The sequence below is a fragment of the Chionomys nivalis genome, chromosome 24 (genome assembly GCF_950005125.1).
Source record: "Chionomys nivalis chromosome 24, mChiNiv1.1, whole genome shotgun sequence".
Lineage (NCBI taxonomy): Eukaryota > Metazoa > Chordata > Mammalia > Rodentia > Cricetidae > Chionomys > Chionomys nivalis.
Window position 1 is genome coordinate 16,594,365 of NC_080109.1, and position 16,791 is coordinate 16,611,155.

A 16,791-nucleotide genomic window follows, 5' to 3' on the forward strand; every position below is an offset into this window, starting at 1 on the left:
ACATTCATTTTGAGTTTAATGAACGGCATGAGAGCCTGCCCAGTCCTACCTTTATCCTTCCCAGGCTAGAGAACTTCTCCTTGTCTTCCATGACTGCCTTCAGAACAGGCTGGGACATCCTGTTCTTCTTCTTTGAGCTGGTAGGGCTATCAAAATCAAACCCGCTGACCACTGCCCTCCGGTAAGAAGTGGACCGCAAGCCTCGCCGAAGGGAGCCCGGGCTGTCCATGTCGTTGTCGACTTCACCTTCGTCCCCTTCGTGGCCCAAGGGTGCTCCCAGTCCCTCCACCATGCTGCGCACCTTGAGGAGTCTCCTGTGGGGCTCTACGTTTTGACTGTTGGATTTACTCAGCTTAATCTCCGAGGCAAGGCTTTTCGGGATAATCTGCTGCTTTCCCATCTTGAGGGCGGCCGGGCTGTTGGTACTCAAAACTACGGGAGGGTTCTGGAGCTCATTCCCTTGGGAGGACAGCCTTAGGAGCGGCAGTTTGTGTTCAGAAGACCTGTGTTGGGGAGCAGGGGAGAGTCTCGAGGAGCCCGGTTCCAAGTCCCTAGCCGTCTGACCAGTTTGAGAAGGTGAGCCAGGTGAGTCGCTTTTCGGGACAAGGCCATTGGCAATGGGCGAAGATACCTTACTGGCAGTTATCCCGGTGCGGTCCTCCTCCGGGACGTACGAGGCAGGAGGGTCGGGAGTCCGGGAGGCGTAGGACAACAGCACCGTAGGCGAGGCCACCGTGCCATTAGCAGGGGACTTCGGGGAGACTCCCGACGCCGCGTGAAGAACTAGGGGTGACTTGGGCCGTCGAAGTCGAGGAGAAGCAGCTCTATAATCCGGGGACACCGTGCGGCCATTGGTCACGGGCCTCCGGTGGGCGCACAGAAGCTGGGGGCTCCTGGACACCGTCCTGTCGTCCGGGGCGGCGGGCACGCGGGCGGGAGTCTGAGGCGCGGGCAGAGCGGCCAGTTCTTCCACCGGGAAGTCGGTAATCAGCAGCCCGCTGGGGCTCTGGTAGGATTGTGGCCTCGACTTGCTCCGGCCGAGCAGCTGGAGAGGAGGGGTGGACCGTCTCCGCCACAAAGGGGTGACGCCGTTGCTGGAAAAATCCACCTCGCTTTCGCTGTCCATAGCGGGGCCTTGGGGCCGGCCCCGGGAGAAGAAGAGCTGCTCAGGTTGCTTAAAAGGAAGAAACTTTGCCTCCGGACAACTGGTCTCGTCTGGGAACCTAGCCGGCTCCCAGTTTGGCAGTCACCCGAGTGTCGCGCGGGACTCGGCAGCGCCGCACTTACCCGCCCTTTCTCGGGCACAGCGCCTCCCGCCACGCTTGGCGACCCCGGGCAGAGATCCGTCCTGCAGCCGATAGGAAGAATCCGGTCTCTTCTGCGTTTTTCCCGCGCCCAAAGCCCGCCGGCACCTAGAGAGCCCACTCGCAGAGGGTAGCCGACTTGGGAAGAGTTCAGCTGGCACCGACAGCTCGCCGCGGGACGCTCCCCGGCGCTTCCATCCAGCCGCCCGCTCCGCGCCAGTCCACCGGGCCCCGCTGCACGGACCGCAGCGCGCTCACCCTTCCGGGTGTCCAGAGCGCAGATCAAGGAGTGCACCGCGCCCCGTGGGTGGCCTGGGTCCGCACCAAAGCTCCCGGCTAACAACTCCGCGCAGCGCAGCAAGGCCCGCGGCGCCAGCTCCGCCCCCACGCTAGGGCCAGCACCCCCCTGGCCCCGCCCCTGTACGCCCGGGAATCTTGTTCTGAGGAGTCCGGGAGTACCAGTCCCCGCCTACACCAAGTGCACTCTGATCTCTGCCTAGTGGATTTGCACACCTGAGCCGGGTGCTAGACGCGGGTACCAGAGTGTCGAAGCGCAGGCGGTGGCCGCAGAAGCCAGCTGGAGGGCGCGGTCGTGCCTCGGAGCACAACGTGGGAACCGTCGTGAGAGTTTGGCCAAGGTATACTTTCTTTTCTTTTCTTTTTTTTTGGTTTTTCGAGACAGGGTTTCTCTGTGGTTTTGGAGCCTGTCCTGGAACTAGCTCTTATAGACCAGGCCGGTCTCGAACTCACAGAGATCCGCCTGCCTCTGCCTCCCAGTGCTGGGATTAAAGGTGTGCGCCACCACCGCCCAGCAAGGTATACTTTCTGATCCCTGAGCCCGGGAGGAGGAGGTTGAAAGGGTAAACCACGTTTGAGCAAGGCGCTATGCCTTTTGGAATGGTGAACCAGGTGGGAACGTGGTTCCACCACGCTGCGCCACCAACAATCTTCAAAGTGAACCTCACTCCCCTACTTATAATGTTGTGTGGACTATTGACAGATTTGCTTGTGGGCACACAGAGGAAAACTTGCTCGGAGGCCAGGTGGAATTATTTTCATAATCTTTGGACCTTGTGTGTTTGAAAGTTAAACAGTAAAAATAAACAAAAGACCAAAATATGTATTGAGTGTGCAATTGTGTGTAATGCACTCTGAAAATGAATGTGTAGAATAGTGTACAAGGAGTAAATTCCAAATTCTTATCAGAGATTAGGAGGCCGATTAGAGGTGGGCCAAGCCTTACAGCCCAGTCCCCTCCCTACCTGTACTTAACCAACCCAAGTCCGAGGCCTTAGAGCCTTCACTTTCTTGACCTTCTGGGATGTCACTCCACCACAAAGGTCCCCTGATCTAGAACACTCTGTGCTGGTTATTTCCCCAACCCACCTGGTCTCTTTCTTTACCACACTAACCCAATTCTGTAAATCTGCAAGCTTACGTGTTTATGTGTTAATGCTTAGCCTTTGCATTGTAACCTTGAAGAAGGCAGGGGCCATGCACCCAGTAGACGGTAAGTATCTGTTGAGTAAGTGAGGAGATGAGTAAGAAAAACGAGCATCCCTCCCGTAGCTGTTGGCTGCCAAGCTGACTCTGTCTTGGTGAACATCCTGATGTGTAAGAATAATGAGGCAACCTGGAAGCGAGATGAATTTAGTTGGTTGAGCCTGTAGAATTGGTGCCGTTAGCAAGACACACACATGGGAGTCTCCAAGCTGTCAGCATTCGTGCGACCACACACTGTTTACAAGCTATGCTTCTTTCTGTTTTGGGTGGAGAAAGGGAGGGTGAAGTTTGTCGTGTTTCTTTATATGTTTCTATACTCACCAAAGCTGTACAACTTTGATATGAGGAAGTTTTGTGAGCTAGAAGAAATGGCATCACAATGTTTACCAAAATCATTTTTAAAAAAGAAATTTGCCAACCATTTCGTAAGGAATGAGCCAGATTCTGTGTTCATACACAGGCCCTTAATATAGGGAATTTTTTATTATTAATGTTAGCCTTATGTAATAAAATAAATTTAATTTCAGAAAGTGTGGAAACTGATAAATGAGGGTTTAATATGGATGACAATCTTATCTGTAACCTAAGTTAAAAGCCTATAAGTAGTGACGTGAGAGTTGGTGTCTCTGCGAATTATATTGGTTTTTCAGTTGTGATTGGTGTTTATGAAGAAGTCCCAGATTCTGCTTCCATCTTCCTGGGCAACAGCCTAATTCCCAAACAACAATGAAACAGCAAATGCTGTTTTTTCATTCAGGGAAATTTTGGGACACACAGACTGTGTGTTTTAGCCTTCGGTCAATTTATTGTATACTTTCAAATCTAAGATATAGTCAGTTGGTTGCCAAGCAACTAACTAGTTAAAATATGTGTAGTGTTATGGAACTCTTTACACTTACTGAAAAAATAATTGTAGACTTGCTTAGACAAAATTTTAGTACCAAGCACTAAATAAAAAGTGTAAAATACAAGTAGAGTAAATTAGTTGAAGTTTTGTACACCATGACTTAAGATGTGTGGCTTCACACACACACACACACACACACACACACACACTAGCATCAATAATAACAGTGTTTTTAAAGAGCATGTTGTAGTCTTGTGTCTGGGATTTTCTTTCTAGCCATTAATAAACACATCGAAAATGTGTTGCCTTCGTTATTCTCTGATTAAAAGACAGAAATTTTTATACAATGTAAACTGATTGACCTAATATCTCTGGCTTCTTATTAACTCTTAGAACTTATATTAGCCCATAATTTTTGTCTGTGTTAGCCATGTGGCTTGGTACCTTTTTCATTGAGGCAGTCACATCTTGTTTGCTCTGTGTCTGGGTGACGATTGCAGATGGAAACTTCCCTCTTCCCAGATTTCTCATAGCCCTACCTCTGCTTCCTGCGTGGTCATCCCGCCTACACTTCCTGCCTGGCTACTGGCCAATCAACATTTATTCAAAATACAAGTGACAGGGTACAGACCATTGTCCCACAGCACATATTGAATTATTAGAATATCCAGTGGTATATTGCAGGATATATTTACTTTTATTGTTGTGTTTAGCACAATAATCTAGCTAATTTAAAGTGCACTATGTTGATTAGACTTAATATCTTTGCTGGTATGTCCATGTACCTTTAAGTAATTTAGCTACACTTTCCACAAATACTGATTGGGTGCAGTTGAAAGTGAAGCAGTGGGCCAGGTCTACTCGAAGGATCCAACTTGTCTCAAGTGCCTGAAGCATCAAAATGACAACAGAGACACTCAAATTGAGTAAGATAAGCAGAAAGCTCCCCGTTCTATGAAAACCTCTGTTATAGCAGATATAACTGGGCCAAAATATTCCAAGCAGAAAAGAAGGAATGGGCTTCCAAAAGAGACGTTCCAATGTGAGCAAAGTGTGGGGCAATGATTAGACGGACAACATTTCTTAAGTGCCAAGTGGTTGCTAATCTAGTATATATATCTGATGATTCTTATTTAGAGTTCTACCTGGATGATATAGGGCAGCCAACTGTGGCTACCTCATAGAGACTGAGAGAAAGGATGTGGGCAGGCATTCGGCTCAGGGAAGACAAAGGAGCACGCTGATCCTCTTTGTTCCTTTACTGGAGAGCCTGAGGATGGCCCCCTAGGTGTGTAGGTCTGTAGGTGTGTGCAATTCCAGGGCACACACCTACGGAACTGTAGTAACTGCCAAATGGGAGTCTGTAGGTCACCAGAACAATACCAGACACAGGTGCTGTGGGTTGAGGAGTAAGCTAAGTGTATGTGTGTGTGGGGGGGGGGGGAGGATTGTCAAAAAGTACTAATTCCATGGAAGATTCTGGCACTTAAAATTCCCAATTAATAATTTAGGAATTCTCATCCTTTTTGCAGTGGGTCTGGAGTCATCTCTGGAAAGCAGGGCACGGCAAAAGGAAGTGTGTAGCCTACGTGGTTTGCGATGTGTTGATCTCTAAGCACGCCCGAATATACACCAGATTCCTGTTCCACCCTCAGTGCATAGGTAAGCACGTGTGTGCCCAACATATGCTTCTTGGCATTCCCATCTGCTTGATACCAAGGACTTTCTGGACAGTTTGGACATTGCTGACAGGAGCGTGCAGCATTGTCCTGATCTCTAAGTCTCTGGTTTAAGCTTTTCTGATACAAATAAAATTCAGACATGATAACCTGGGATATTGACAGTATCAATTTAGGTTACCCAAGATAAAGAATTCTCAGTTGAAGTTGGTGGGAAGGTTCTATAGCATGGACCTTTGGGAAAAGGAAAGTTCAAAACTGAGGGTTTTCTAAGGGTCCAGCAATTCAGTGATTTCAGTGCCCATGGCGACAAGACCCAGCCTTTGGCGTGGCAGAAGCCCTCTTTCTTTCCCCTTTACCCATTAATATGGGCCTGACAAAAGACAACTTGGCTTTTCAGAGATACTTAGGATTTAGTTATAATCCTTGGAAAGTAATAGCGAACTCTGCAATATTTATTTATTTTCTGTCTCTTTCTGTGTGTATGGCTTTCTATGTATATGTGTCTCTCTGTATCACTGTCTGTCTCTGTGTATGTGTCTCTGTGTCTCTATCTCTCTGTTTCTGTGTTTCTGTCTGTCTCTGTCTCTCTCTCTCTCTCTCTGATCCACACTAGATATATTATGCTATAAACGTAAGTTTTGTGGAAATGTTCCTCCCTACTTTTCTGACTCCGTAGGACTGATCTAGTCATTGTGCCAGGGCACTGCCTGCCTCCTACTCCAGGGACGCAACCAAACTAGAGAAAGCAGCATGGTTGAGGAGTGGGTCTTGTGAAAGATGAATCATAAGGGGAGCTCTTCCTCCTGTCTTCTGCTGTCTTCAGTACTGTGAAGGAATTCTTGCTAAGAGGCAAGGACCGGGACCTAGGTCATCTCTCATCTCTGAGCAGAATCTTTGAGCTTGCTGGTCAGAAGTCTGCTATTGTGAACACTCTCATCACACCCTCTATAAGGGACAGTCTTTTTCAGGCAGGTCCCTTTGGACCTTTTGACAACAAGAGCTTTCCAGTTGTTGGATAACATCTGTCCATAGGAAATAGTGTATGTAATGGGAAGTGGCAACCACATATAAATTCTGCCCTCTAGTGTGCCTCTTGAGTAAGGGTTTATGAAGGGAAGAAAGTGGGGTGCTAAGGTTAGCAAAATGGTGCTGCTTTGTTTGAAGTACTTTTCTTACCTCATCCTGTAGCCCAGAAAAGGGCAGCTGCATCTGTCTGGCATGGCCTTATGTTCTTGCCAACTGCACTACCTGCCTGCCACCACTCTAGAAGACTCAGGAGACATTGTCACCATTCCTTATATTTGGATTGGAATGGGCAAATAACTTAACTGTTTTGTATTGGTAAGACAGTATCATATCTAAGCATTTTTCTCTGCTTGACCACCTTGCTGATAGACTTTTCTGCTTTGCCTGCATCAGTTACATCTTCCCTTCTCTATTTGGACACTCACTGCCTCCTCTTAGGTCTTAAGCAGAACCACAAAGACTGAAACAGGAATGGAGTTAGTCCTGATTTATTTTCTACAGTCCTTTCTGTTAGGTATCTTTCTTGTTCCACAAGGAACTACCTGGGCTGCATGGACTGATCTGGTTGCATAACCTAGAGAGCTAAGGAAACCTCAGTGCTTAGGCCTTGGCAGGGTTACCACCTTTTCAGAGTTTTCCTCCACAGACTTCGTCACAGGTTGCTTTTCAAATTAAGAATTATGGAAACATTTTAAACGGTAAAGCTTAATAGAAACTAAAGTAATTTAGAATTATCTTTGTCTTTGATTTTTTTTTCTTTGTGAATACATATTCCTCTAAGAGACTTCCAGGAAAGAGGTGGGATTTAATTGGAAATATGGCCTATTTCCTAACAATATTTTAGAAACAGAATGAAAATAAGGACTAATGCAATGGTCCATGGTCCACTCAGTCTTTCTTCGGGCGGAACTGCTGAGATCACAACGTCTGCTTTTCTTTTCTTTTCTTTTCTTTTTTTTTTCGGTTATAGAAGGAAGATGTGGGAAGAACTTTTGAGTAATAGTTGGTGCCTATTATTTCTATTATTTCCTTCTTGCGTTTATATTTGGTTCTGGTTTCTCTCTTATCAGCACCAGTAGAGCAATAGCCCCTAGTCTGTATAGATAATAAGGTGGGCTCACTACAGCAGGTGCCGGAGGGACAAATGGCTTTTTAAGGACTAATGGTTCCTAATACAGGTGACAATAGTTAGACACGCTCGCTCTTTCTACTGTCCTGCTTGGTGATCTCAGTTGAATGATTGCATTTATCAGACTGGTGTGCAGGCATGTCTGTAAGAGACTGTCTTGATTGTTAATTAATGTAAGAAGGCCTAGTTCACTGTGAGCAACACTATTCCCTGGACAGATGGTCTTGGTCTTATAAGGAAAGTGGAGAAGAATGAGCTGGAGGGAGCCAGAATGTTCCTTCATGGGTATGCTTCAAGTTCCTGCCCTGATTTTCCTCAGTGATGGACTATGACCTAAAAGCGTAATCACAATCAACTTTTGTCTCCTAATTAACTTCTTCTTATGGTATTTTTTAAAATCATAGAAACAGAAAGGAGCCAGGTGGCCATGGCTCATCCCTTTAATCCCAACATTTAGGAAGCAGAGGTAGGCAAATCTCTGAGTTCAAGGTCAGCCTGGGCAACAGAGCGAGATCAACAACAGTCAGGGATACACACAGAAAAACTGTCTCAAAAAATAAAACAAATCAAAAGTAAAATAAAATAAATTGCAAAAAAGAAGAGGAGGAGGGGGGGAGGAGGAGGAGGAGGAGGAGAAGGAGGAGGAGGAGGAGGAGGAGGAGGAGAAGAAGAAGAAGAAGAAGAAGAAGAAGAAGAAGAAGAAGAAGAAGAAGAAGAAGAAGAAGAAGAAGAAGAAGGTACCACAGCTGCATTCCTTTCCTCCTTTTTAATGAGCTGTAGCAATAACTCTCTAATCCTGAGTGAGTGTATAGAAAAAGGGTTGCTTCAGCTTCCTGGAGTTTGTGGGCTTTTCTCCCATGCATTCACACCCTTGCCTGCCAGGGGCCACCCCAAGGCACCACTGCATGCTGAAATCCTTTGACAATGGGGTGGGGTAGGTGTGAAAGTCGCCACTAGTTTATTTTGGGGGGGGGGATTTTTTAGTTTTTATTTTTTTACCTAAGTAATCCATCCTATATCAAGAAATGATTAACTCTGTGGGATCTCTTTGTCTTTAAGGCTACCCATGAAAATAAACTGCATCTCTCCATCTCTGAATAGAAATAATACACAACCTTTTGTTTGAACCATTTCTCCCATTCTTGATAATGGGTGACTTGGAATTCTAACTCAGTTTTTTTTTATAGTCCGGAGTTTGAATACTGAAGAAAACAAAAACAAAGTTTCCCGAGAAGGAGAATTCGTATTAATGAGTTGTAGGGAGTTGATTTAGCTAACTATGGTTATGGGTAAAGGAGACGGCACAAGCTGCCAAACAGACTAAATTTTTACCTGAGTAGCAACTGGTAGTCCCTGGAGAACTTAAGTTTTGTTCTTTTCTGAAAAAAAAAAAAAAATATATATATATATATATATATATATATATTTGAAGAAAGCAGACTCAGAATCAAAGAAGCAAAAGATTGACAGACTATACCACCTGAATTAATGCCTTTGTGCATTAATTCAAGAACATAAATCCATAAATCTAAGGGATATCTCTTATGAGCAAGCTACAGAATATATTTAAATATACATTAAAATAAGACAGAAAATACATATTTGTTGACAGACGTTTCTGTCCTGCCTGGTCCCACAGCCATTCAGACCCAAGTAAACACATAGAGACTTTTATTAGGTACAAGACTTTGGACTCACTAAGACAGAATAGATATGGAGCAATTTCTCTGAATTTGTCAAATGAAAATGAACACTTGATGGAACACAATTTGCGTATGGTGTAATGCTGATATACTTAACATAGAGTCATAATGGGGAAATCACACACCAATATCCTCTAAGTAGGTCTGGTCATTTTTGTAGATATTTCCTTATGGATGCTATGGCCAATGTCATTTTTCCTCTGGTAATTATCTTCCAGTGTCTATTCACTTCATTTTCTGAGCTTTCTCGTAGTCTAAGTTTTCTCCCGGATTAACGAAAAACAGCGTTTAGAGTCGCAACTCTTGTTTCATGGATTTAGATAAGTAATTTGAACAGAGGTGTACCTGAATAGGCCACACTGTTCCTTTGTGTGGAGAATTCTATTTGCAAGCGAACTCCAGATAAATCAAATTTCTGTGTGTGCATTCCTTTTTTCCAGGTAAAATTATATCAAGAATAATGTGGAGATACTTAAGACTGGTCGGTACTTTCAAGTTTTTTCCTGCCCAGATTTGTTTGGCAGAAATCCTTTCTTACCTATCTCAAAAATCCAGCAAGGGGGGAAAAAACAGCTGAAATAAATTGAACCCTGTGATTATTTAGTTCTCTGTTTACCTAGGCATTCAAGCATTGCATACAAAATAAAATCTTTTCAGACGTACTTTTTAAGCTCTCTTTTGCCATCAAGTTTTAGTTGGACACAAAAGGTAGCCCCAAAGCAAAGCTTTCTGTGCTGTGCACATCCAGACTCACTACCAAGCTACTCTCACCCAGTAGTGACAATCAAGTCTGAAAAATACTTTCCCAAGTGGCCATCTGCCACCTAGCAACCACTTTGAAATGCTTCCTGCACTGATTCTAGATGATTCAAAATGCCCTGTTTTGAAACAGACCAAAGCCATTAAAGGACTGGAACTTTGTTTTTAGGGTAAAGACATGCAGATTAGGGGCATTGTTTCATTTAACTACTCGACTGATTTTGGAGTAAGGTTGGCAGATAAAATACAGATGAAAGGTTGCATCAGATTACAACACTAAAAATTACGTTTATTTTTTATGGGGAATTTAGTTTTGGCTAGGAATAGGGTATTCCCATTCATGAAACCTGGCGATCCTATTTGAGAGAGACTTCCGTGGTGAAGTGTATAGCGACATTTGTAAATATGTGTGTCACATATATTGATTCAATTCCCTCAGGGCCCCCGAGCGTCTGTGCATAGGACACCTGTCTCAAAACACTTACTCCTGGGTCTGTGAAGGAATCCAAAATATGAGGCCATGAATATGGGCCCAGCAGAAGTTCTCTGCTGAGTACAAGCGATGACTCCGGGGTTGGTATACAGGAAAACCAAACTGAGGAGAGAAAAGGAAAAAAAGATAGGTTGAGCACACAGAGATAATGGTACCCTCCAAGGTGAATTGGTGTGTAATGAGGTGAGAGAGATTTGCTCAGAAATTGAGGAGGGAGTGCAAGTCACAAGAAATCAGCAGTTACTTTACTTCTGAAGAGGGAGGAGGAGGCTGAGGAGTTGAGCCCTCTGCATAAACGTTCACTCTGAACATCACTGAGGTGGGAGAGATAAAGCCTGTGACTGACCGGAAGCCATTGCCCTGTAAGCGCCCCAACATTCCTCATCCTGCTTGTATCGGCGTGAGGTGTCCCCTTTGGATCTAGAGGTTTTGTCCAGGTCCTTCCCTTCCAGCTTTGCCTGGCCAGCTCTGAGCTGGGGAAAGGCTATCATTTATTCTTGGTTTGCCGTTCTCTTCATGGCCTGTAGCCGTCCTTGGCTGAGTTCAGCAGTGCAAAACAGAGCACTGAGTACAACATAGCCTCTGAAGGAGGTGGCTGGCTGGGAGAGGTGGATTAAAGGGAAGTCTGTAAAAGAGCAAGAAGGTTTGTGGCACATCTTCTGCGTACTTGTTTATTATTCATTTTGCTATGGGTCTATGTTGGTGACATAATATCTAAAGAGCGTTTAAATATAGTGACAATGTGTAGACCAATGTAGCTCAGAAACTGGCTCAAGTTTAATTCGTGTACATCTTTGTTTTAAAATGGCCAATTGTGATGAGAAAATTTTAAGTAGATTTCTTCGTAGTCATGAACTATCTGTATCTGTGAGAGAGGCCTGCATCTGGCATTGAATGAACGTTCTGGAAAACGTGTTGCTTTAATCAGTGACAAATCAATAGCAACCTTCATAAAATCCTTCTGTGCATCTTCTAAATGTTTCCTATGATTTCTGTGTCAGGTGATTATTACATATAAATATACAGATATTCAGAAACAAAAATAAGGGTCGAAAATGTATATAAATTAAAAATATAAAGTAAAAAGAATTATTGAGTATTCCCTTGGAAATAGCGTTAAGAAGCATCTCATTGTTCTCTGTGGATCTCTGGGCATTAGAGTAATCTTAGCTCATATAGTCGTTATAAAACACAAGCATTATGTACATATACACACAATAGTGCATCCCTTCTACCTAACTAGCCAACTTCTCTGCTTCTTAATATAAAAGAAGTCATATATTTACCGTGGAATAATATTTTCATTATGAATATGCTTTCTGAAAAACTAACACCAGAAAGATTGAGCAAACCAGCCTTGATATGAAGGTGTATGCCCAGCTTTATTGTGGCCTGTTATGCTGTGTTTGCTTGATAGTCCTGGGAGACCTGCTCTTCTCAGAAAGGAAACAGAGAGTCAGTGGAATGGGGAGGAGGGTAAGTGGAGGAAGAGAAAACTGCAGTCCAGATGTAGTGTATGAGAGAAGAATAAATAAAAAAACTACATTAAAATTTATTAATGTACTCATTCACACAACATGTATTTATGATGTTCACAAGTTTTACAGTTTGGATGACTATCATTAAACACGTTAATGCCTAATTACATGAAACTACAGCTGCAGTTATGATAATAATTATGAAAAATTGTTCTTTGAAAGTATATAATTGATAATGAACACAAAAGACTATGTCAAACAAGACCTTAGGTTATTCCCAACTCCAAGCAAATTTTCAACCATTTTTGTTGGAAATACTTCAAGGTTGCTTAAAAATTATTTGATCAAGGTGTTTCCATTTAAGATATATCCCATCCCATAAAGCATTTGATATTTTACTAACTAATAAAATAACTTGATTTTTTTTAAAAAAACATAAGCATGTGTTAGAAAGAATAGGAGAAAATGTTTTAGAAAGAATGGGAGAAAATATTTTGTACAAATATAAATGGCAAAAGATTAGGGTCGAGACATAAAGAGCACAGTCCAATCACAGAGGAACGGTCGTAAAACTCTTCAGGTGACAATGAAATACATGCATATAAAAGCAAATTCTAATGCTTTTAAAGCAAGTATGTAGCGCTCAATCTCATTAGTCATGAGAGAAGCAAAAATTAAAACCATACATGCCAATGGCTGCCAAAGACGTACCAGTCTCACAATGCTAAATATTAGTGATCTCCCTGAATTCTGTGTCTTGTTCTTTAAAACAGAGCTGATGCCCAGATTGGGTGTGAGCACAGAACTGGGGAATGCTTGCAAACATACCTTTCAGGTACTATAAAACAAAGTAGATGTTTATTGACAACAAAGGCAGCATTCTCTAAGTCAAAGGCACACATAGATTGAACCAGAAGTTTCGTCAAGGCACCCAATACCAGTTTCCAACAGGAACACCCTCGTTCTCTGCTTCTCATCCTGTGTTCTGGGCTAGGACCCATAAAGCTGCAGGGAAGAGGCATCCAGGTGGTTTTGATGCACTTGACTGGGGATTATTCGGGGATGTTCTGAAGAGCTTTGTACAAAGCTGTCTCTGGTGTGTTGGTCTTACTGTCCTATAAGAGAAAATTACTTGTCCCATAAGTGACACTCTAGCTTACTATGAAACAACTGATAAATAGAAAATGGTTTGTTTGTTTTTATAGTTACTGTGTTTAAAGCCTAATTACTAGGGATAAATGGAAATTGGTTTAAACTTTCTAAAGGTTTGAATGTGAATGCTCTGGGTTTTTTTTTTTCTATTCTCCTCCTCATAATTTATTCTCCAGAAATGTTTACATATACATATTGTCATAAAGTGTTAACTGCTGTTACAGATTGTAAAAACTAGAATCAAAATGTGTCATGGTATGAGAGTGAGTAGACAAAGCAGTGTGTACAAATACAAAGGATTATATTATAGTCATCTAAAGTGCTGTTATAAGAGAGTGTTTAAAAAACTAGAACTCTTTATAATATATTATTACCTGGTTTAAAAAAAGTTTCAAAAATGGTTTAACATTAACTAGCTTTTTAATGCTCTTTCATGCACTAGAAAATTGCATACCTTCCGTATGATAAGTATTCTCTTTATTGCACAATTTTTACTTCTCTGATTTTATATTCTTGCTTTGTTTTATTTTTGTTTTTAATATAAAGTCTTTCTATGTAGTCCTGTCTGTCCTGGAGCTCACTATGTAGATCAGGCTGGTCTCAGACTCACAGAGATCTGTCTATCTCTGCTTCTTAAGTGCTGGGATTAAAAGGCATGATCCACCACCATCTGACTGATTTTACATTTTTATGGTTTTGAGTATATATTTTTGAGGATGATCTGACAGCCTCATTCCTATGATTCAGAGCTGGTCAGCAATTTACCTACTTTGAACTTATTTTATATTACAAAATCACTACTTTCATACACACATTGATATGCCATCTACATGGAAAAAATAATTTGAAAGCTGATACTTCGCAAAAATGTGGACTTGGGGCTGGAGTGACAGCTTAATAGTTAAGAGTTCTCTCTGCTCTTCCAGAGGACAAGGGCTATCTTCCCAGCATTTATGGGACAGGTTATAACTGTCTAAACTCTGTCTCTAGTAATGTACCTCCTTTTCTGGCTTCCACTGGCATTGCATGCATATGTTACACAGGCATACATGCAGGCAAAACACCAACACACTGGGAAAAAAAAAAACCAAAAAATTTAAGTACAGCAAAACAAAAATCCCATGGACTCATAATGTATTTATTTAGAATCCAATGACTCCCCCCAGAGGTCAAGTGTCAATGGTCCTAAGGACCATAAGAATGGAAAACAAGAGGGCCATCTGCCAGTCAAACATAAAAGGATTAGAGAGGTGTCTACCATAGGAGGTAACTATTCAGAACCACATGAAGGATCAGAAATCCATGCATGTAGATAGCAAGTCCTAGGGGGTCTATCTACCTCTGCTTGAGAAGCTATTGACAGTTGATGACTGCAGAGGAAGAGTTATTCTTCTTTGTGTTTATGGCCAATGCCAGTATATGAACCAGTATATGGCCCTACACCCATGGCCACTAATGGGACGTGGGGTTATTGAAGAAAAGAAGAAGGAATAAAATTGGGAGGGGATGTGTTGGAGGGTAGTCAGAGAAGAATTGGAGGGATAAATGGAGGATAGATATATTCAAAATACATTGTGTATATCTATGAATTTTTGTTTTGGTTTTTAGAGATGGGGTTTCTCTGTGTCTTTGGAGTCTGTCCTGGAACTTTTTCTGTAGACCAGGCTGACTTTAAACTCTATGAAATTCTTAAAGAACAAATAAAATATTATATATGTGTAGAGTGAGTAGTCATACATAGTAAAATTTAGACAAAAACCATAAATGAAATTTTGAACTCCCATAAAAGAAATAGAAACTTCTGTGTAACCTATGTTCTATGTATGCAGAACTATCTAATCAGGAGTACTTTTAAGCTACAAGGAAGAAAAAAAAGGCAGTTTTAGAGAGACAGTAGGATTTCCATAAAGACACTTACAGACCCATAGATACACAGACACACCGTCAGCTAGAAAGTGGGCTGCACAGCCAACAGTGACAGCCAGAATTTCAACACAGCTTTGTCTTAGTCAAAGCACACATTCATGATCCTTGCCAGAAAATAGTCTCCATTATGATTTGACTTTTGGATTGCAAAATACTTAGGAATGTGAATTATGTATCTTTCATCTCCCATGACAAAATCCATACCACCATTGTAGAATCTTTCATTACATGCTGATTAGCCAGTATTATATACAGTCGTGAACTATGTAATGATGTTTTGGTCAGCAATAGACTGGGTTTATATGATGATGGCTAATATAGCCTTGGCTGGTATTGTAATACCTTATAGATCTGTGTAAGTACACTCAATGGCATTCGCATAATGATGAATCAAGTAACATTTTCTTAACGTGTCCTGTTATTAAATGATACATGCCTACATTTACAGCCCTAATGGTCAAATTTTGAAGGCTCTATGTATTCCTAAGTATTTAAATCTGTATAATTATACACAGATATACAACTGAATATCTGTAGTATCAGTGTTACTCTCCACATTGACAGTACATCCATGATACATTCCTGAATGGTTCATCTTTGTCTCATGTTTAACAGAGCGCCTGATGTAGAGTCTCAGTGATGGGGTTCTCCATTGAAACAGTCTCAAACACATTTTCATATAGATATGGGTATACTATTTGTGTTTTAATAAATAAAGCTTGCCTGAAAATCAGAGTACAAAGCAGCCATACCAGTAAGGCACAGGCCAGGCAGTCTGCACACACCTTTAATCCCAGCAGCCACACGAGTTAGTCATAGAGGCCGGGCAGTGGTGCTACACACATTTAATCACAGCCCTAGAGAGGAATGCAAGGTGGGAGGAGACAGGTGTCAGCTCAGTCTCAGTCTGAGGATTTGTGGAGGCAGATTCACTCATTTCAGTCTGAGACGGAGGTAAAAGCCAGTGGCTGGCTGCTTTGCTTTTCTGATCTTCAGTTTGAACCCCAATATCTGTCTCTGGGTGTTTATTATTCATGCTACACCTATATGCTTATTAGGCATGCACCCATTATCACTAAAGTGCTGCTCTATGTTACCCCAGAAAATATAATCTTTACAGTAGCTCTAAGCCCACACTACTTTTCACATTTTACATGTAAGGAATGTAACTTTCAGGGCACTAAAGAGAGCCTGCAAAGCCTACAATCCATTCCACCAGAACGTGCAAAGATGTCACAGCTAACAGCAGACCACAAACCCGTTTTAACATGTGGAGTGGTGATGAGACAAATTTTCCTTTAAAATTATCCATTTGTGAAAGTTTCATCCATGTACACAATGTGTCTCCATCTGATCCATCCACCACTACCTCTCTCTACCATACATTAGGGTTCCCACCCTCTCTCCCAACTTCACATCCTCATTTCATTGTTGTTAATAACCCCCTGAGTTCAATTAGTGCTGCCCGTGTGCACATGCATGAGGACCATCCTCGGGGGCATGTGCAGCCCACCAGTGGGTACGTCTGCAAAGCGGAGTGAGTCAGCTCTTTACAGTTAATACCATAGGTCATTAGATACTTGCTTTCTGTTGTCAGTGAAGTCGTCACTCGTTAGGGATACATTTCTCTGCATTTTTCTTTCTAGCTGGATGGTAAAGCTTTAAAATTTATTACTTGCTTCTTTTGTGTGCATGTGTGTGCCTGTGCCTGATCCACATGAACTACATCACACATGTGCCGATCAAAAGAACACTTGAGGGGGTTTGCCTTTCCTCCTACAACATTTGT

At 42.4% G+C, this 16,791-nt stretch overlaps 1 protein-coding gene across 1 annotated transcript in view; it reads right to left on the bottom strand.

Moving 5' to 3' along the window:
- Arhgef26 (Rho guanine nucleotide exchange factor 26) overlaps positions 1-1,650 on the bottom strand; it is a 103,931-nt gene extending 102,281 nt beyond the window's left edge. The window contains exon 1 of the mRNA XM_057757367.1: positions 50-1,650. Coding sequence (XP_057613350.1) covers positions 50-1,126 — 1,077 coding nt within the window. The 5' untranslated portion in view covers positions 1,127-1,650. The remainder of the gene's footprint in view (positions 1-49) is intronic.
- Positions 1,651-16,791: the final 15,141 nt, after the last annotated feature.